The sequence below is a fragment of the Trichosurus vulpecula genome, chromosome 4, assembly GCF_011100635.1.
Source record: "Trichosurus vulpecula isolate mTriVul1 chromosome 4, mTriVul1.pri, whole genome shotgun sequence".
In the NCBI taxonomy this organism is placed as follows: domain Eukaryota; kingdom Metazoa; phylum Chordata; class Mammalia; order Diprotodontia; family Phalangeridae; genus Trichosurus; species Trichosurus vulpecula.
In genome coordinates, this window is record NC_050576.1 from 302,078,122 (window position 1) to 302,099,961 (window position 21,840).

General features: G+C 39.2%; 2 protein-coding genes across 9 annotated transcripts in view; both read left to right on the top strand.

The window, feature by feature from the left end:
- The window catches only part of CPB2 (carboxypeptidase B2), a 50,557-nt gene extending 41,921 nt beyond the window's left edge, over nucleotides 1–8,636 (top strand). For both annotated transcript variants that reach the window (XM_036755321.1, XM_036755320.1), the window contains 3 exons: nucleotides 712–914; nucleotides 2,577–2,664; nucleotides 8,068–8,636. In XM_036755321.1, the coding sequence (XP_036611216.1) occupies nucleotides 712–914; nucleotides 2,577–2,664; nucleotides 8,068–8,252 (476 nt within the window). In that variant the 3' untranslated portion in view covers nucleotides 8,253–8,636. The remainder of the gene's footprint in view (nucleotides 1–711; nucleotides 915–2,576; nucleotides 2,665–8,067) is intronic.
- A 1,312-nt stretch (nucleotides 8,637–9,948) lies between these two features.
- Nucleotides 9,949–21,840, top strand: part of ZC3H13 (zinc finger CCCH-type containing 13) — an 87,853-nt gene continuing 75,961 nt past the window's right edge. For 4 of the 7 annotated variants that reach the window (XM_036755832.1, XM_036755836.1, XM_036755837.1 and 1 more), the window contains exons 1-3: nucleotides 9,949–9,986; nucleotides 14,177–14,299; nucleotides 14,607–14,716. In XM_036755832.1, coding sequence (XP_036611727.1) covers nucleotides 14,183–14,299; nucleotides 14,607–14,716 — 227 coding nt within the window. In that variant the 5' untranslated portion in view covers nucleotides 9,949–9,986; nucleotides 14,177–14,182. Of the gene's footprint in view, nucleotides 9,987–10,359; nucleotides 10,425–14,173; nucleotides 14,300–14,606; nucleotides 14,717–21,840 lie in introns of those variants that run through there. The other 3 variants (XM_036755834.1, XM_036755833.1, XM_036755835.1) reach the window with 3 other exon arrangements.

Here is a 21,840-nt window from a genome sequence, read left to right on the forward strand (position 1 = left end):
GGCAAGAAGAAAAAAAGTCAGGTGGAGTCACTATAAGACATCACCTTCCATCTCACTTATTTGTTCCAAATTTCTGCTTTTATTATGTACATACATTCAACAACAAGCCTTCCTGGCTTTGAGTCACTCTACATGGCCATACAGAAATGATAATAACTGGCATTTTATGACAATTATGATTTACAAAGCATGTTAATACATTATCTTATCAGATTCCTAAAAATAATTCCATCACGTAATCAGAACAAGTATTATTATCCCATTTAATACATGTGAAAACCGAGGCTCAGAGAGGTTAAATTGCTTGTCCATGATTATATTATAGTAAAATATATAGTAAAATCCAAGTCTTTTAACTCCAAATATAGTGCTTTTTTTTTTCAATTGGAAAGACCTGACCTGGAGTCATGAAAAACTAGGTTCAAATTTCAGTAGTAAATACCAAGACAAATATATTCCAGAAAAACTATAAGCCCAACATTCAGCAAGCGTGAGAGATATGCTAGTTGGAATGGAAACCATAGATGGAATAGAATTCTTCCCAGTGATTCTTACATCATTTCTCTAAAAAGGTAAGCCACAGACTTCAGAATACAACATAGATGGGGAAAGAGGTGGGGTGGGGATATAAATGACAATGGTTTCTGAGAAGCCAGAAGAATCCATTTCTTTTGCATATTCAGGGATCATTTCTATTGATTTTTGTTCCAGAGGTAGGGGCATCGAACTCATCATGCAGGGAAATTTACTGCGGACCATATCCTGAGTCAGAACCAGAAGTAAAGGCAGTAGCTAGCTTCCTCAGGAGAAATCTGGATCATATTAAAGCATATTTAACTATGCATTCATACTCTCAGATGGTGCTGTTTCCATACTCCTACACTATGAGCACAAGTAAAGACCATGAAGAACTAGTAAGTGATAATTGAAAATTTTTTGACTTCTTATTAACATTTTAAGAAATATTTTAAAACTCTGGATCAATCACTTTATCAGTCAATGAGGCTTTATTAAACACCAACTGTGTGCCCAGGCACTGTGGATACAAAAAAAAAATTGCTAGTTTCTGCTTTCAGAAATTATACGTTTTAAAAAACTCTTAGTAAAGGTAGTTAGTATGACGGTATTGTAAGAACAGTAGCTAAAAATCCCCACCTTCCCCTCCCTACCCCCCAAGCCTGGGATGCACTTCTACAAAGAATGCACAGTTTTCCTAGGAAGAGTGGGCTCAAACTGAGGGTACAGTGCTGGTGAAATACATCTGTAGGATGCACATGTGGCAAAAGCAGTCCTGGAGCTACAAGGCTAGGAAGCCCTTTCTTTGTTCATAAAGTTCTCACACAGCTTCCCTTGGTATAGTATCTTTACTGCATAGTTGTTCAGCTGAGTTCCTGAGGTCTTTATGACTCCATAGTCCAACTCTCTTCTCTCCTTGAAACTACATCTCCCTCTGTATCTAAGTCTATCTGGAGCACATGTCTCAGCTCTCCTCTGAATACAGTGTCCAGGAGTTTACTTACATTCTCCTAGGTAAGACAACAAGGACATAGGGGATAAGGGCTAGACCAGTGATTTTACTGGTAGAGGGAGCTCTCAGGGGACGAAAGTTCCTTTACCAACGCAGACCTCTTCTCTGCTATTTATAGTCTGCAACATAAATAACATTGAGAGGTTAAGTGCCCAGGGTCATACCTCCTGCTGGCCAAGTGAGAATGTCAAGATTCTAGGTCTGATTTAAAAAAATAGAAAGACAAAGATTGAAAGCAAATTTCAAATTTGGGTAGAGGGATTGATTGTTTCCTATGTTATAACTCAGTACATTAATTCTGATGGAAAAAAGTTTTGAAGTAAGGGGAAATTTTAGAAAAAAACACAGGTGTTCTTAGAGAGAAGGAACGGAGAGTGGTAGAGAGTTAAAGAGAGGGAGAGAAAATAGTATAGTAGAGCAGAAAGAGAGCTATATTTGGAATCAGAAGACCTAGATTCTGGATTCTAGTGGTATTAGTACCACTTTATAGATTTGTGAATTTAGGCAAATCAGTGAGAATCTCTGTTTCTTTGTTTGAATGGACCTAGAAATAGTTGCATTACTACTAGCTTGCAGAATTGTTGTAAGGATTAAATAAGGTAATGGTGAACTCTAAAGAGCTAGAGAAATATTAGCTATCATTAAACTATATTACATGAGTAACATTTCTAAATTGGCTTATAGATTAAATATAGGCTTATTCAACTTTACATAGGAAGAACTATGTATGAATCAAACTTTTAAAAACTGAAGGGTATTTTCAATATGCCTAGAGGAGCTTGCTACCTAAAGTCATTACATTGCAAATATGTATTTGAAGCAAATAATCCTTTTGTAGTACAAGGCTCATTTATCTATTGCATTATATTGTATTATGTTGACTTGGATTAGGTTGTATTGTTGTAAATCTCTATTTTCAAATATTCGCTTTACTGATATTGAGGTAAGTGTACAAATGAAATGTAATGTCACCATCTGCTAACCATTTCTACCATTCTGCTTATTATAGTTGTGCTCTAACAAAAATCCCATATCTTATTACTTTTAGTCTCTAGTGGCAAGGCAAGCAGCTCAAGCTATTCAGAGAGTTAGTGAAAATATTTATTACAAATATGGCCCTGGTGCACAAACAATCTGTAAGTATTATTTCTTAAGCTCTTTGAAAACAGTCAATTGTTATATAAGCATATATAATATTATAATATATAATATAATTGTTATAATTTTTCTCTGTGTAATCTTCTATATACTTTATAGAGTATATTTTTCTCTCCCTCTCTTTAACTTACTATCACTCTCCATATATATTACATGACATATATAATATGTGTATGAATATATTGTATATTGCATTCCTCTTTTTGCAGTTATTTTAGAAACAGAAACTTCACCTGTGCTAAAGTAACTCTCTCACTTTTTCTTTTTTCTCTCTCCCTCTCCCTCCCCCAACATAGTATATTATATACATATTATATATAGTAACTATATATGTGTGTGTACATAAGTACATATATACACATGTATATATTTGTATGTTACATTCCTCTCTGCTGCAGTTATTTTAGAAACAGAAACTTCACCTGTGCTATATAGTCTTACATACTATATAACATACACTAAACTTGTGTGTGTATATACATATATATAAGTAATGATATATAGTAACCCGTGCTATTTTGTGACTATAAAAATATACATACATATATATATATATATATATATAAATGTATTAATAGCACAGGCAACGTGTTTTCTTTTCAAATGACTACAACAGAGAGGAGTGTAACATACAAATAAGTGTAACATTCATAAATAAGTTATCAAATAGAGTAACATTTTTTTTGAGTGGGGGAAGACATAGCAATTGGGGTTAAGTGATTTGCCCAAGGTCACCCAGCTAGTAAGTGTGCCAAGTGTCTGAGGCTGGATTTGAACTCAGAGGTCCTCCTGACTTCAGGGCCGGTGTTCTACTCACTTCACTACCTAGCTGCCCCTAGAAGGGAATTTCATGATGGGTTCTAGTCAACTATGTACTCACCAAGTGCTTATGGAATGCCTGCTATGTGTACACTACTAAATGCCATTAGTAATGTAAAATGCAGTTGAAAGGCCTTCTTCCCCCACTCCTCTGAAGCTGAGAACTTAGAAAGAGACCACTGGATTTAATCACTAGAAAAAGCAGTTTCACTGGAGTGATTATCAGTGGTTAAAAGGGGGGTAGATGTAGCTAGCTAGATCAAGCATTTAATAAGCCCTTACTATGTGGCAGGCACTATGCTAAGTAATAAGAATGCAAAAAAATCAAGAAAACAAGACAGTCTCTACTCATGGGGACCTTACCTTTGACTAGGGCAAGACAAATCATAAAATTGGAGCTAGAAAGGGGATGGGTAAGAGAGTAAGGTGCTTGCTGGGGCCACACTGCTGGTGTGAAAGTGGAGCAGACTGGAGATAAGCTACAAAGTGAGTTACAAAGTGAGTGGCTGAGCCTCTTCAGGATATATTGATTCTAAGACAGAAAATCCCCAATCAGTGAACAAGTTTTAGCTATTATGACAATAACAACAACAATCTCCTCTGCCTTCTCTGTTTCTTTTGCTGCTTCCTCATCTTCCTCCCAGCCTTTAATTATTAGGGTCCCCCAGAGATGTCTCCTCTTGGGTATCCCAATAGCAACCAACTAAAACTGTACATGTTGAAAACTGAGATATTGTTGAAAACAGGATATTCCAAACCAATATCCTTTCCCAATTAAATTCATCAACTTAGCTACTACAACAACAACAGCCAACATTTGTATAGTACTCTACAGTTTGTGAATCACTTTACATATGTTATTTACTTACTCAAGAATCAATTAATAGAGTTCCAGGAAGATCACTGCATGAGTGTCCATGTCTAATTCTAGCTTCCTTTAATCATATCAAGATAATATCATCTAAAAAAATATGCCCTAGAAGAAAGGCTATTTGGAATTCAGTTCTTTGGCCATGGCAACCTATGAAACAAAGAACATTTCACAATGGCTCTCAGTTTTGTATGGCTACCTCTTTCTGTAGTGATTGTGGTAGAGCAGTGGCAAAGGAGGCAGAGAGTACCAAGAATCATAATTTGTAGGCCATCCATAAATAATAACTTAGTTGTTAGTACTCTTAATGTGAGATTCTTATCTAAAGAGCAAGTAAACATATTTTTGGAGTAAATGAGTCATATCATTCTTAACCTTCTGGATATAATTGACCAGAAGACAAAAGGAAGGTGCAGCTAAGTGGGGAGATGGTTCACAGATTTTCCTTGGAGAGGGAAAGAAAGGAGTTGTTTTTTTTATCAACTATCCAAAGGTAATAAAAAACATAATTTCATGGGATATTTGGTCTTCTTTCATAGCATTGCTCTTGACAAGAATTTGCAAAACAAGCACCATCATAAAAATAATTGTAACTTGTATACCAATATCTGTAATGAAGAGATAGTAGAATTTTAGGAAAAACATGATAAGACCCTCCAAATTAAGTCAACATATTCTTTGGTACAAGACAACTTCTGAAGGTAGGTATAGGGGCTGATGGTGAAAAATATGTTGGAAAATATGGTTCAGGAGTAAGGTACAAGAAAATTCAAAGGCTTGTTTGTCATCACATAGATGACTTCAACATGCCCTTTTCACTTTTACTGGAATGGAGAGTGCACAAAAGGAAATCTGTTGCCAAGTTACCATTTCTACTGTCACATCATCTCTAGTATACATCCCCTTTTCTCCATTCACACAACTGCCACCTTGGTGTAGGCCCTTGTCATCTCATAACTTGCCTATTGCAGTGGTCTTCTGCTTGGTCTCCCTGTCTCAAAGTCTTCTCCTTCCAATCCATCCTCTCTACTCAAATGCCAAAGAGATGTTCTAAAGTTCAGGCCTAGCCAAGCCACCCAGTACTCCAGTGGTGTCAAACACAAATAGAAATTGAGGTTACTAAACCATATATAGGGTTCTCTTTGCGGCCACATTTTGACTTAGAAAACCACATATTAACATTATCTATGTTCTATTGTGTTTTTATTTATTTGGTTAAATTTTCCCAGTTAAATTTTAATCTGGTTCAGATGGTCAGGGTATTGTGGCCACAATATGAATTGTGGGCATATGCTTAACACCTCTGTTCTAGTCAGTAAACTCCAGTTGTTCCCTGTTACTTTCAGGTCCAAATATAAAATCCTTTCTTTTGCTTTTAAAACCCTCCACAACCTGACCCTCTCTTTGCTTTCCAGTCTTATTACACGTTACTCCTGTCTACCATTCTAAGACTCAGATGTTATAAATACTTAAATATACATTCATTCATTCATTTCTTCTGTCATTTTGTTCATTCATTTAAGGCCTACTTGTGGAGGCTTTTTTTTAACCAGTAAAAGAATGAAGGGAAAAGCATTTATTAAGTATAAACTAGTTGTTAAGCACTGGGCTAAGGGCTGGGGATTCTAGTATAAAAGTAAGCTGGTCCCTGCTCTCATAGAGCTTACCTTCTAATAAAGGGAGACAACAGGCACAGGAGGTTTCAGCTGCAACTCAAAAGAAATGGTCCAGTGTTTTTTGTTGTTGTTCAGTGACAAAGCAGAGGGTAACACATCTTCTTTATTGTTACTGTAACATTCATTATCTTGCCTTGCTAACTCCCCCCTCCCTTCCACTGCCTGAAGGCCAGGTATATTACATCTCACCTCTCCCCCAGGTTCTCTAGTACACTGAAGAGGGTTTTGGGGTATGCAGACTCTCTGCCATTGGCTCTAGCCCCCACTTCTAATATTCCCCTAGGTGTGGGGGGTCCACTGCACCCCAGTTACATTTAACCACTTAGCTTTGTCAAAGCTAAAAGATTAGCTTTTACAAAGGAATATATGCTTCAAAAGTATACTCACAAATATAAAAACTCATGCCCCCAACATATGGGAGGCATAATTCCACCTCCAACCCTGTCTTGGGGAGGGAGAAAGGATTGGGTGCATAGCTTAGCTCAGTTCCTAGACAGCCCACAGTCCCACATTCCAAATCTAGCCCCCCACTTTCCCTAGGACTTCAGTCCCAGGTATTCTGGCTTTTCTATCTTTCTTGCTGGGCTGTCTGGTTGCAACATCCTACTTGGAATTCTGACTCTAAGGTCAGCTTGAACTTCTGAGGTCTGGTGGGGATCATTGCTGGCACTTGAAAGTAAGAAGGGCCCCAGCCCCAATTCTCAGAACTGAAGCTGGGGTAAGAGGTAGACGGGGACGATACCTTCTCCCTCTCTTTGCCCTCTGGATGCAGCAAGAAAAGGTACACAGAAAAGAGACAGACTATTTCAGTTTGGCCAGTTTTAAAGATGCATCCTGTTTCATTTATGCAGCCAATCAAAGAAGGGTACTCCCAGCCAGTGGTAGGAAATATGGTAGGGGAAGCAGGGTGCCTCTCTGTTAAATGATCTTGTTATGTTCTAAGGCCCTCATTAGATTATTTTTCACGAGTAAAACCCTATCAGATGCTGAAACATTGGAGAGTGCCAAGGACTTTGGCATTAGAACTTTCTTTTCTGGGTCTCTGCAGAGGAGGTGGGGCTAGAGGGTCAGTTGCCAGGTCTACATCCATAAGAGTTGCTTTTCTGGATGACAGCTGGGGTGGGGAGGGCAATCAAGGAGCAAGGCTGGTGATATTTCTGGGGCTGAGGTCCTATTGTTCCCAGGTCTCTTAGCTTTGGTATACTTTTATTAATAAAGTTAATTATTAACCTGTCTTTTTTCCATGGCTACTTCAGAAGCACTTTCTGAACAAATTATTATCTCTACATTCATATGAGGAAACTGAAGCTTGCATGTTCAGAAGTTCAGACTTGCTCAGGGCCACATAGCTACTAAGTGTCTTTTGATTACAAGTCCAGTACTTTTCCCATAATACCATATTGTCTTAAGATTGATGCTACTTTCTGTCCACCCTAAGTTTATAAACTTGAAGGGAGGTAAGAAAGATGCTGCATTCAATTCAACATTTATTAAGTACTTATTATATACCAGGCACCATGGCTACAAAGACAAAACTCATTTTCTCATTTGGGCCTCGCAACTGAGTTATGTAAAGGTTAAGTTACTTCTCCATGGTCATACAACTATTAAAATGTCTTCTTGCCTCTAATTCTAATCCTTAATCTACTATCTAACCCTGCCTCTCCATGTGTACACAGTTAGAATTTAATTAAATAAGCCATTACTAAGTACCTCCTCTTTATAGATAAGTATAATATAGTATAGTTTGGGGAGAAAGCAAACTCTCACGACAGGGACTGGGAAGAATCAGGAAAGCTTCACGTAGGAGAGGTAGCCCCTGAGGTGAATTTTGAAGGATTCAGAGAGAAGGTGAGGAGGGGGGTACATTCCAGGAATGAAGAATCCCCTTGATCCTATCAGCTTTCTTTTTATTAGGAAGCATAATTTAAGGTCCTAAGTTAGTCATTATGTAAATCAGTTATCCTGGGGCACCTATATTTCATATAGTAATTAACTGATTCATATTTTTCCAGATTTATCTCCTGGAGGTTCAGATGACTGGGCCTATGACATGGGCATCAAATATTCTTTTACTCTTGAACTTCGAGATAAAGGCCAATACGGATTCTTGCTTCCAGAACGTTTTATCAGACCAACAGCGATAGAAGTTTTTGCAGCTGTCTATACCATAGCTTCTCATGTCATCCTTAACACTTAATACGCCCCCTTTTCAAATTACTGATTTCATGATAGCATGACTCAATTATTTTGCCTTATTTTAAAAAGAAGTCTTAGTTTAGATAAAGGGATTTCCTACCCTTTCAGGTTTTTACAAAAGGGATATTGTCAGCATAAATGCTACTTCTATGGAGTGGGTTTGGGGGGGGGGTGGGAAGTGGGTGGGATAACCAAGTATCTCAAGTTTTATCTTTGGAAGTAATTTAAAAAGCAATCCTATGTTCATGTTGACTGGAAACATTACTTCAAATTTAATGACTACAATGAAGGAGCAGGAAAAAGTGTCAGTCTTATCAACTTTTGTGTCAACCAAACTTTCAACAAATTTCTTCCCGTACTTCAAATAAAAGAGAGCAATATACTACTTTCTTCTTCTGTCTTAAGTTTTATTATGTGTGTAGCAGATAGTGGTCTAGATCTGCTATTTTGTCTGTGCCACGGACATCTATTGTGGAAACTTTTCCAACTCTGAGGTAAATGAAGTAACTCAGCTACGATCAGACAGCTAACAGAGGCCAGAGGCAGGTTTTGAATGCAGGTCTTCCCTTACTTCAAACCCTAATCATTATATACCTCAGATGCTTTTCTGAGCCCTACTTCTTGGGGGCAGGGTTCTGTCTTGAAAGAAATCTGCTACCGTCCACTTGCAAAGAGCAGGAGACATCAGAAAATTACATACGAAAACTTCAGAGCTGAAAAGGGCCCCGGAGCCCAAACTAGTCAGGAAAATATTGTTTGAATGAGTGGAGCGACGTGAAGAGACTTAGCTTCTAAGCTGCTTGAGGGTCTGTCGGGACCATCTTTTCCCACTTTTTGTACCCCCAGCGCTTAGCTTAGTACCTGGCACATAGTAGGGCGCTTAATAAATGTTTATGAAATAGAACTAAATTAAGATCGCACAGTTAGTATAAATGGCAGTCAGGACTAGAACTTTCACCAATACTCTTCAATAAATATTTGTCGAATGAATGAAACAAATTATAAGAATTAACGTGACATTTTATGTATTTAGTATGCATCCTGATAGAAAATTTATGATGCGAAAAAAAAGAAACCGGCTTTCCTGCTGAGTAAACGGGTGAAAATGAAAGAGAGCCCGTTCAAAGCTCCCAAAGCGTCTGCGCAACACGGACTCCGCCCCCGTCTCTGCTCAGTTTCCCGGAGGCGTGGCCTCGAGGAGAGGCGTGCTCGTGACGAATGGAGCGTGCGCACTGACGACTAATCCGGTGGCCGGAAACTGCCTCTGCCCGGTCCAGTGATCTCTCGGCTTCCGGCGACGGAACGAAGGAGAGTCTGTGCGCGGCCCTGTCGTTTCTTCCCGGCGGCTTCTTCTCCTCTGCCTTTCCTCCAGTCTTTCCTCACCTTTCCCCTCCTCCTCCTCCTCCCGCTCCTCCCGCTCTTCTTCCCGCTCCCCCGCCCGCGGCCCGTCTCTTCTCCCAGCTTTTCCAGCCCTCGCCTGACCCTGGCTAAGCGGCGGGCGGGCTCCGTTTCCCAGCAGCCCCCGGGGGCCCCCGCGAGCCGAGGGTCCGTTCCCGGGAGCCGCGCACGCTGCTCCTCCTCCTCCCGAGGCTCGGGCCGTGGGCAGGGAGTCGCCTCCCCCGCTCCTCGGGGCGGTGGCGGGGGTGGAGGCGGTGGCGGGGGTGGGGGCGGTGGTGGCGGCGGAGGCGGCGGCGGGGGCGGCGGGGAGCGCCCTCGGAGGGAGCTCGGGACAGAGGTAAGCTGTCCGTGTTTACGTCTGTGCGGGCGAGGGGGTGGGGCCGGCCCGGTGGGAGGGGCGGGGGCCAGCGCGTGCCGATAGGCCGGACTGGCTGCACCCGGCCAGGACAGCGGGGATGCCCGGGGTTCAAATGCCACCTCGGATGCTTACTGCCTCTGCCCTTGGACCAGCCTTCCCTCACCTTGGGCCTCAGTGTCCTCATCTGTAAAATGAGAGGTTTGCGTTAGATGGCATCTGAGGTCCTTTCCAGCTCCAGAGCTGGCACGGGGCCTGGAGTCAGGAAGACCCGAGTTCAAACCCGGCCTCTGACGCGACCCCGTCTGCCTCGGTTTCCTCATCTATAAAGCGGAGATGATAATAGCACCTACCTTTCAGTGTTGCTGCCCGGCTCAGATGACATAATTGAAAAGCACTTAGCACAGTGCCTGGCACACAGTAAGCAATATGTAAATGTTAGCTATTATTGTTATCATCTTAAGAACCTTGTGACCCAAAGCCCATTGCCCCCATCTCTCGTAAGAAGGAGCATTTATGAAGTGCTTCCTGTATGCCAGGCATTACGATAATCTCTGTGAATGAAAACAAGGTTCCTTTCCGTGCCTGAATTCCCCAGATGTGCAGTGCTGTCCTCCTTTATCCTTGCTGTTTGGAGTTGTGCCACTTACCTGTCTACAAAAAAGGGGCAAAAAGTAATTCGTGCTGCCAAAGAACTCAGATTTATGGAGGAGCAGCTATGTACAAATAAAATACGTACAGTTTAAATTGGAGAAAATCTCGGGAAAAGGCACTAAGATTAAGACGGACTGAGAAAGGCAGAAGATGGGACTTAACTGAGACTCGAAGGAGGGCTGGGCAGCCAACAGGCGAAGGGAAAGAATTCTAAAGCAGGAGGGCAGCTGTTAAAAATCATTTTTCTATTCTTTGGGTTTTTTTCCTGTAGACTAATAAGGAGAGAGACAGTGTGGTCTAGTGGCTGTAGACCTTAGAAAGGTCAAATCCCACTTCAGGCATGCTGACTGATTGACTCTTGGCAAGTCACTGAACCTCTCAGTGCCACAGGAAGCTCAATAAGACTGTAAATTGCCTGCAAGGTATAGACCTGCATTAGTAGACCGTTTTCTTACTTGGAGTTCTCCATACCAGGACTCAGGACCTACCAAAAACAAGTATGAAAAAGACCAATAAAATAGTATAGACATTATAAGTGTCTCCTTATTTCTCACTTGGTTGCATGACCATGGGCCTTTTCTGATTTCACCATACCCAAGGAAACTCAGTAATGGGTTAATCTCATTCATCATCCTGCAGCCTAGATATTCCGCCTCATTGCTACCCTCCGTCCCTTTTCAACTTCCTTTTGTATTTTGTGTTGCCCTGTTAGGTGGTAACCTCCTTGAGGGCAAGGTAACCTCCTTCCTTATTTCCCCACTGCTTAGCACAGTGCCTGGCACATAGTAGGTGCTTAATAAATGTTGATTGATTTGCTTTTCCTATTACTGTAATTGAGATTTGATAATTAGTGATGTTTAAGTTAGAGTTTTTTTTTTCTAGTTGTTGTTCAGTTGTGTCTGACTCTTCCTAACCTCTTCTAGGGTTTTCTTGGCATAGATCCTGGAGTGATTTGCCATTTCCTTCTCCAATTCATGTTACAGATCAGGAAACTGAGACAATCAGGGTTAAGTGACTTGCCCAGGGTCACACAGCTAGGCAGTGTCTAAGGCCAGATTTGAACTGAGAAAGATAAGTCTTCCTGACTCCACGCATGGTACTGTATCCGTTGAACTACCTAGCTGCTTCAGTTAGTGAACTTTAGAGATTTTTTTCCCTGCTACTGTACAAATTGTATTGAATGAGAGAAGGGAGCTTATGTGAGAGATGCAAAGGAAGGCAAAATCTATGGGCCCTGCCAACAGATTGTATGTAGAGGGTAAGAGAATGAAGAGATGAGGATGACACCAAGGTTTCAATCCTGGGGGACTGGGAGATTGCAGCGCTCTTGTCAGTAATAGGAAAGTTGGGAAGGGAAGTGGTTTGGGGCAACAACAGTGAGTTCAGTTTTGTAAATGTTGAGTTTAAGATGTGTATTTCATTAGCTTAACTACGTTTTCCTTTAGTATGGAGGGTAGAGGAGAATTATACTTAACTGTGTATTTTTCCATTTTCCTTTATGACTCAGAATTTTTTAAAGGTTTTGAAAGTTGCTTTGTTTAAATTGTGACAGTTGGAGATATAGTTATAAATTGATATGGAGGAAATGGTCTTGGTGCTAGTCTTAATGTCCCAGCTAGCAAAGGATGACTAACAAATCAGAAATGTAAGAAGCAAGTAATGAACATGTAGAAAAGAAGGATAAAGAGATCAGAAGTCTTTACAGAAGACTGGTGATAACAGGGACACAGTTTAAATTTATTTGAATTCAGTTATTAAACACAGGATGTCTTTTTGGGTTGATAAGTGAAATAAGTTATAAATTTCTTTTATTTCTTTTGAAGAGTTACTGTCTTGGGTATATGAACATGTTTGGTAGAAAAATAATTGTTAAACTTTTTGTCTTCAAGATACCCCCTGTCTTTTATATACAAAATAATAAATATTACATTGCAGTAATAAAACTTGAGGACATTTGATTTTTGTCGCTATAAAATAGCCACCTGGGAATTGGCTGCTCAGTGGGTAGCCCCAGAAATTCCTTTACCTTCCCTGTCCCTAGAGATTTTCCTCTCCTTCTCCATCACCCTTCAATGAGGCCTAGAATCCGCAATCTGTGTCCTGCTTACCTCCTGGTAGCAATCAATCAGTAAACATTTATCAATCACCTATTATGTGCCAGGTACTGTGCTAAGGGCTGGGGATACTAAAAGAGGCAAAAACCTGAAAATCACAACAAAACTGAAATGGTGCCTGTCCTCAAGGAACTTACAATCTAATGGGAGAGTCAACATGCAAATATATGTAAGAGAAGCCAAAAGTAGGAAACAATTAACAGAGGGCTGGCACTACAATAAGTAAGAGTTGGAAAAGCTTGAAAAAGGCAATTTCTGTATTTAATAATCTTATTTCCTTCTTTTCCTCCTGGCCATTATCCTAGCACCTTGTTTCATTTACGCTCACAATAGTTATTGAGTTTAGGTGTTTTTCATCTACTTTTCAGCAGCTTACTTTGGTCCTATGTGTATCTAAAGACCCACTGTTATTACCTTGTGTATCTTTGCATTTGAAGTATAAAGGGAAAAAAGGACAACTTAAACCATTTTGACTTTTTTCTGTATATCTTTTCTAGCAGTAAATCCATTAGGGGAAGAAAAATTGAGACACTTGTTTTCTGTTTAGCTAAGGTTCAGGGAAGGAAAGAAACTGTTTGGGAGTGGTTGTTTTTAAGTGTGGAAAGAGAAATGAGGCAGGGCATTTCCTGAGGCCTTTAGAAGATTACAGAGTGGGCATTAGGGCTGTAAATCATGGGGTACTACACTTTTGGAAGTATTGTTAGGGATCACTCAAGGGGAAATAGAAAGATTTATGAGGCGCTCATGCAGGTTTGTGTAGCACATTACACAAATAAGAATTAGGTAGAACAGATATAAAATATTGCCATCAAGGGGATGTATGATCAAAAATGACAAGAATGAAAGTATGCCTAGGATATCAAGAGAATTTGAGGATATAGGGAATTTGGGGGTGGACAGGAACAAGAATTCCCCTAGGATGGGCAGGCACGGATACCCCATAAAGATGGGATTGGAGTATAAGCTGTGATTGAAGAGATCACAGATCTGTAGTCAGGATTTAAAAAAATCTTGACAAGCCAGAATGTTGTGCAAAATCTAATAGTGAAAAATGTAATAGCTTAGTCAGTTCTTTTCTTAAAAACTATTGCTTTTATCTTAGGCAATATTAGAACATTTTGAATAGAGGAAGATGATTTTTACAAACTTAGGAGTAAATAAAATCACAGTCACCATATTAACTTGACTGGCATAAATTTTGTTTATATGATATATATTTTTAAAACGAAAACAAAATGCTCTGATGTGCACCTTTTACCTCCACCTGAGTTTGTGTGTTCATCCTTGATGTCAACTGTAACGCTTTTCAGTTTTACAGTGTAGTAGTTCTGTTTGTAAGTTTAGTCTCAGTTATTTAAAACCAAAGTATTTTACGGTTTTTCTCTCTTTTTTTGGTTAAAGTAGTACAAGATGTCAAAAATTAGAAGAAAGGTCACAGTGGAAAATACCAAGACCATATCCGATAGCACGTCCCGAAGACCGAGTGTATTCGAAAGGCTTGGACCCAGCACTGGAAATACAGCTGAGGTGAGTCATCAGCAGTATAGATTTGAGAGTCCTTTTGGAATTCCTAATACTGAATATTGGTTTGATTTGATAAAGAACTGTTAGCTTTTAATATAGGAATGTTTATAAAAGTTGTTTTTTGAGTTATGTTTTGAAAAGAGTTGAAAAAATTTTATAAACTTTTTTCTTTATTTGCCTTTTGTTTGTATTACTTTTACAATAAGTTATCAGATTAACTGGAACGATAAGACTTATTTTGCTTTTGTATCTCAGGTATCTTATTACTAAAATTTCTTGCAATTCATCCAGTAATACTTATCTCTTTTAGACACAGTGCCGTAACTGGCTGAAGACTGGCAACTGTCCCTATGGGAACACGTGTAGATTCATACATGGCCCTTCACCTCGAGGCAAGGGTTATAGCAGCAGTTATAGAAGGTAATTTAGGTTTCAAAAAATTGTCCATAAACTCTTGGAAAATGTCAGCATTTGTCTTATGTAAAAATAGAAAACCTGGTGAGTTTTTTTGGGAGCATAGGGAAGGGAAAGCAGTAAACTTTTATAAAGTTGTCAAAAAGAAACATTGGTATGTCTACATTGAATATTTTAAAAATGTTTTCAAGTTTAATTCATTTGAAATGTTTTAATATATTTTTCTTGCTCAGTATTATTTCATTAGCTTTGAAATAGGACTTAGGAGGATCCAAATCAAATAATTGACCATAAATGGCTTATTTTTGTAGTTCTTTAGTGGACTTTTTGTACCTTTCTTTTATTAATAATATATTTAATTAAGGCAGTGCTGGTAGGAGTTCACAGAATCTCAGGAATTTGATTTTTGTTGTTTAACATTTTTATTTTTGGTGAAAAGGGAGTTGTTTGTAACTTTTTAGAAGAAAAATACTTCAGTAGTTTTGTAAACATTATAAATTAGTGTCATTAATCAACAAGAAATGATGAAAATGATTTAAATGAATATTACAAAGAAAGTAAAGCTTTAAAATAACAATGATAGTACTAAAAATAATCATGAGTCCATTTCTCTTTAGTTTCCTCTTTTAAGTTGTATGTTTTGCCTTTTCAGAACTTCTAATAATAATACCTTTTATATAGTGCTTACTATGTGCCATGCACTTTACAAATAGTGTCTCATTTGGTCATAACAACCACCTGGGCAAGTCTGTGCTATCAATATCCACATTTTACAGATGAAGAAACTGAGGCAAACTGAGGTTAAGTGACTTACCCAGAGTCCTAGAGCTAACAAGTGTCCGAGGTTGGATTTGAATTCAGATCTGTCTGACTCCAGGTCCTATACTCCTACCACTGTTATATGCTCAGAGCACCAAAAAATATTGCTAAGATATGGTATTAACACTTTAAAGTTAGTTTGTAATAATTATTTAATCCCTAATTATTCAGAATGCCCCAAGTATAGTAACAAGAAAATGACTTAGCAATCTGCTACTCTATCCTTCTCTTGGCACAGCGTATAAATTTAGTTTTAACAAAATAAAGCATTTTAAAGGAAATTAGATATTTTCTTAAATGCAACTCAACTTGTTGTCCTTAATTTGTGAAACTTGTGGGAATCATGTGATTAGAGGCACTAACTTTTACAAAAAAGCTTATTATTTTTAATGTTCTCTCTTAGTTGATACTTTTTTTTTGTATCCACCAATATGCTATTTCCTCCATGTAGCCTTCCCTTGTAACAAAGTAAAACAGACAAAACCAACTGACATAGTGACAAGATTGTGTCTTTGCAACATTATACACATGTGGTTTCTACGTCTCTCTGTTAGAGGAGGGAAGTGTACCTCATGATGTCTCCTGGGACCACAATTGAGCATCGCATTTAATTCAAGTTCAGCTGTCTTTTAGCGTTGTCTTAATACTATTATAGTCATTGCATATATTCATTAGTTCATAAAAGTCTCCCTGTGATTCTCTCATTTCCTCATTTGTCATTTCTTATAGTACAATAATATTCCATTATATTCACCTAAAACAGTTTGTTCAGCTAATCTTAATTGATGAGCATATAATTTGTTTATAGTTTTTAGCTATTACAAAAAGTGCTGCTGTGAATATTTTGATTGTCTATTGGACCTTTCTATTTCAAGCCTTCTTGGAGAATATGCCCAGTAGTATGATTGCTGTGTCAATTTAGTCACTTTCCCCCTCATATAATTCCTAATTGTTTTCCAAAATGGTTGGACTAGTTTAGAGATCCATGTGGGCTTGCCTTCTCATAGCTACTCCGTGTTTTACTATTTTCACCTTTACTGTTTCCACTTAGATGACGTCTTCAGATTAATAAGTATATTATTCCTGTTTTTTAGAATCAGGTTTTTCCAAAGGCAGATAAAGCAATTTATCTGCCCAGAAAATAGTTACCTCTGTGTGATTAATGCTGAAGCTCTAAGTTCTGGAAGCTGTAACGGATGAAATGTACCTTTTTTGCTTCTCCTTCTTTTCCTTCCCCCCCCCCCCCCTTCTTTCTTTCTCCTTAGTATTTGGCAGAAGTAGTTTTAGTTCAAAACTAAAATAAAATAACAGTTCAGAAAATTTACTTTGCACAGATTTAATATTCAAGCAGATAATTTGTGGAATACCTCCTCTGCATAGAAAGCTATAAGCTCTGATTGTATACCGTGTTTAAAAAAAAACTTTTGAAACACTTAACAACTTGTTAGTGATAAAAAAATGAATGTCTAGTAGAATATAAATTCTTTGAGGGCTGGCACCATCTTTTATATCGTATATAGTGCCAAGAACAGTGCTTGGCCTGTAGTAAGCCTTTAACAAACACTTGCTGATAGATTGAAAGCATCTTTTTAATGCCACTGTCTTAGAACTACTTAAAAATTTGAGCAAAGATGCCTGTAAATATGTATTTGTGCAAATAACATGACATGAAATTTCGGGTTAGGAACTTTTTTCTACCAGTTTGGTTTGGAAGCTGTTTTGCAACTTAAAAGTACTGGAATTGCCTGAGATATTAAGAGTTTTCAGTGACTTGCTGTAATATCAATTAAGTTGGGACTTTCTTACTGTTTGTTTTTTTCTTTAGAAGACAGAACCAAAACATTTATTCAGACACCAGAAAGCCAAATCCCAGCATCAGTAAACCAAATCCATCATAGCAACAAAGAAGTTAACACTCATTATCACAGCAGGGAGCAACTCCATTCCAAAGCCTTCTTCCCCCTGCTTAGGCCTTCCCACAACCAAACACTCACAATCCTAGCTGTCTGTTGGCCTGCCTCCTCTCACTGCCACCACTCTGAACTGCTCTGACTTTCCTGCTCTACCCTTCCTGTTCTTTTTTTTTTTTAATTTAATATATTTAGTTTTCAGCATTGATTTTCACAAGAGTTTGAATTACAAATTTTCTCCCCATTTCTACCCTCCCCCCCCACTCCAAGATGGCGTATATTCTAGTTGCCCTGTTCCCCAGTCAGCCCTCCCTTCTGTCACCCCACTCCCCTCCCATCCCCCTTTCCCTTCTTCTCTTGTAGGGCAAGATAAATTTCTGTGCCCCATTGCCTGTGTATCTTATTTTCTAGGTGCATGCAAAAATTTTTTTGTTTTTGAACATCTGTTTTTAAAACTTTGAGTTCCAGATTCTCTCCCCTCTTCCCTTCCCACTCACCCTCCCTAAGAAGTCAAGCAATTCAACATAGGCCACATGTGTATCATTATGTATAACCCTTCCACAATACTCATATTGTGAAAGACTCACTATATTTTGCTCCTTCCTAACCTATCCCTCTTTATTGAATTTTCTCCCTTGACTCTGTCCCCTTTTTAAGTGTTTGTTTTTGATTACCTCCACCCCCATCTGCCCTCCCTTCTATCATCCCCCCTTTTTTTATCTTCTTCTTCCTCCTTTTTTCCTGTGGGGTAAGTTACTCAATTGAGTATGTATGGTATTCCCTCCTCAGGTCAAATCTGATGAGAGCAAGATTCACTCATTCCCCCCTCACCTGCCTTCTCTTTTCTTCTTACAGAACTGCTTTTTCTTGCCAGTTTTGTGCAAGATAATTTACCCCATTCTATCTCTCCCTATCTCCCTCTCTCAATATATTCCTCTCTCATCCCTTAATTTTATTTTATTTCTTTTAGATATCTTCCTTTCATCTTCAGCTCACCCTGTGCCTGCGTGCTCTCTCTCTCTATATATACACACATACATATATATATATATATATGCATACACACTCACATATATATACATAAACATAAACATATATATATATATATATGAATATTCCCTTCAGCTACCCTAATACTGAGGTCTCATGAATCTTACACATCATCTTTCCATGTAGGAATGTAAACAAAACAGTTCAACTTTAGTAAGTCCCTTGCAATTTCTTTTTCTTGTTCTTTTTCTTGATTACTTTTTCATGCTTCTCTTGATTCTTGTGTTTGAAAGTCAAATTTTCTATTCAGCTTTGGTCTTTTCCCTGAGAAAGCTTGAAAGTCCTCTATTTTATTGAAAATCCATATTTTGCCTTGGAGCATGATACTCAGTTTTGCTGGGTAGGTGATTCTTGGTTTTAATCCTAGCTCCATTGACCTCCGAAATATCGTATTCCAAGCCCTTTGATCTCTTAATGTAGAAGCTGCCAGATCTTGGATTATTCTGATTGTGTTTCCACAATACTCAAATTGTTTCTTTCTGGCTGCTTGCGATATTTTCTCCTTGATCTGGGAGTTCTGGAATTTGGTGACAATATTCGTGGGAGATTTCTTTTTGGGATCTATTTGAGGAGGCGATCTGTGGATTTTTTCAATTTCTATTTTGCCCTGTGGCTCTAGAATATCAGGGCAGTTCTCCTTGATAATATGTTGAAAGATGATATCTGTGCTCTTTTTTTGATCATGGCTTTCAGGTAGTCCAATAATTTTTAAATTGTCTCTCCTGGATCTATTTTCCAGGTCAGTGGTTTTTCCAATGAGATATTTCACATTGTCTTCCATTTTTCATTCCTTTGGTTCTGTTTTATAATATCTTGATTTCTCATAAAGTCACTAGCTTCCACTTGCTCCAGTCTAATTTTTAAGGTAGTATTTTCTTTAGTGGTCTTTTGGACCTCCTTTTCCATTTGGCTAATTCTGCCTTTCAAGGCATTCTTCTTCTCATTGGCTTTTTGGAGCTCTTTTGCCATTTGAGTTAGTCTATTTTTTAAGGTGTTGTTTTCTTCAGTGTATTTTTCAGCATTTTTTTTGGGTCTCCTTTAGCAAGTCATTGACTTGTTTTTCATGGTTTTCTCGCATCCTTCTCATTTCTCTTCCCAATTTTTCCTCTTCTTTAACTTGCTTTTCCAAATCCTTTTTGAGCTCTTCCATGGCCTGAGACCAGTTCATGTTTTTCTTGGAGGCTTTTGTTGTAGGCTCTTTGACTTTGTTGACTTCTTCTGGCTGTATGTTTTGGTCTTCTTTGTCACCAAAGAAAGATTCCAGAGTCTGAGACTGAATCTGGGTGCGTTTTCGCTGCCTGGCTGTATTCCCAGCCAACTAACTTGACCCTTGAGTTTTTCGGCGGGGTATGACTGCTTGTAGACTAAAGAGTTCTATGTTCCACGCTTGGGGGGATGCGCCAGCTCTGTCACACCAGCACTCCTCCTTCCCCAAGAACCCCCAACCCAGACTGGACTTAGATCTTCAGCAGGCTCTTCACTCCTGCTCTGATCTGCCACTTAATTCCTCCCACCAGGTGGGCCTGGGGCTGGAAGCAACTGCAGCTGTAGTTCTGTAGCTGCCCCTCCTCCGCTTCCCCCCAGGGTGGTGGCCGAACCACGAACTCCTTCTACTCCTGCAGCTTTTCCCACTAACCTCTGTTGTCTTTGGTGTTTGTGGGTTGAGAAGTCTGGTAACTGCTGCAGCTCACTGATTCAGGGCGCTAGGGCCCTCTCCACCCGCCTCCTGGTCTGGCTCCTGGTCTTGTTGGTCTGCACCGCCCACGCTGGGCTCTGCTTTGTTCCCGCTACCCCTCTGCTCCCAGCTCCATGCAGGATAGACCTTACCCAGAGACCATCCAGGCTGTCCTGGGCTGGATCCCTGCTTCCCTCTGCTGTTTTGTGGGTTCTGCAGTTCTAGAATTGGTTCAGAGCCATTTTATATAGGTTTTTGGAGGAACTTGGCAGGGAGCTCACAGTCCCTGCTTTTTAGCCACCATCTTGGCTCCGCCCCTGGACTCTCTTCTTACTGTTTTAAAATGATTAATTAAATGTCTTTGATTGAGTCTTACTAGGTAACTAAGCCTCAGGCCGGAACCCCTATCTATTAGGTGCTAGGCCTATGTGGGTGTGAATTGGTAATTAAGGTGGGGCTCCAGGTGGGGCCTATGAAGGGAGGTCTGATTATATCTTTGCTCCCAAGTAGGCCCAAAACCCCTAGCTATTAGGAGCTAAGTGAATGTGGGTGTGAAACCCTCACTGTCCTAGGGGGAAGTGCTAACTCCAGAGCCAATAGTAAGAGCTTAAGTTCTGGTTGCTCAGATGATGTTTGATGACAGCTAAAGAGGGCATAAAAAGGGAAGACAAAGCTGTTTGCTTAGGGCTCTCACTCTTGGTGGCTTGCTGATGTGGAGAGTTGAACAGCTGTAGAGCCCTCCAGCTTGTAAACTCCTTGGGACTTTGTTAAATAAACTCTGGTAACTATGCATTGAAATTTGAATCATACAAGGTCTGTTGATGTTTGTAATTTGTTTGTATTTGCTTTGAAGCTCAGGGTGCTGGCCTTTCCCCCTGAACTGAGTGAATGATATTTGTATATTGGATTAAAGTAAGATTGTTAACCCCTTAATGTTGCTTTCCTTAGTAAAGCAGATCAAAAGAACCTGGGCTTGCCGTGTTTCTATGAGCTGGTGGTTGTTGGTTTTACACCCCCACAGGAGCTGCTAGCCGGATTGTTGAAACACTTGCACAGGATCACAAAGCTCATATGTATCAGAGCCTGAACTTGAAACCCCTCTGTGTGTCTGACTTTTAAGGCCAACTCTCCATCTCTACTATATACCCCAGGCTACCTCTTAAAATCTTGCTAATATTTTTGTCCAACATAAAAACATTTTACAAATATGACTGTAATTTTAGTTTACTGAATATATTGTCTGTGTTTTAATCGTTACCCAGGATGGCTAACCTAAATGTCTCTTAAATTGACTTATATGTCATTTATTATTAGTTTTCTAGGGTCTTTTTCAGGCAATTTTTTGCATTAGGAAACTGGTGATAACTATTACCTAATTTTTTATTTCCCTTGTACCAGAAGAAGGCCAGACATATTTTAAAAAATGATATATTTCCCTTTTCCTTTCATAATCTGTGCGCTGATATTGTCAATAAATTGAAAATAAAATAAATTATTGTCAATAAATTAAAAGCAAAATATGTACGTTATACATTATTTACATTATTAGTGTGTGTACACAGATACATATCTTTTCTTTCAATTCACCTTTTCCTTGCCCTTCTGCCTTCCCTAGTTCCTTAGCTGGAGTTAAATCAGCATTTCTGAATTTTGCTTGACTTAAGATGCATGTTGGT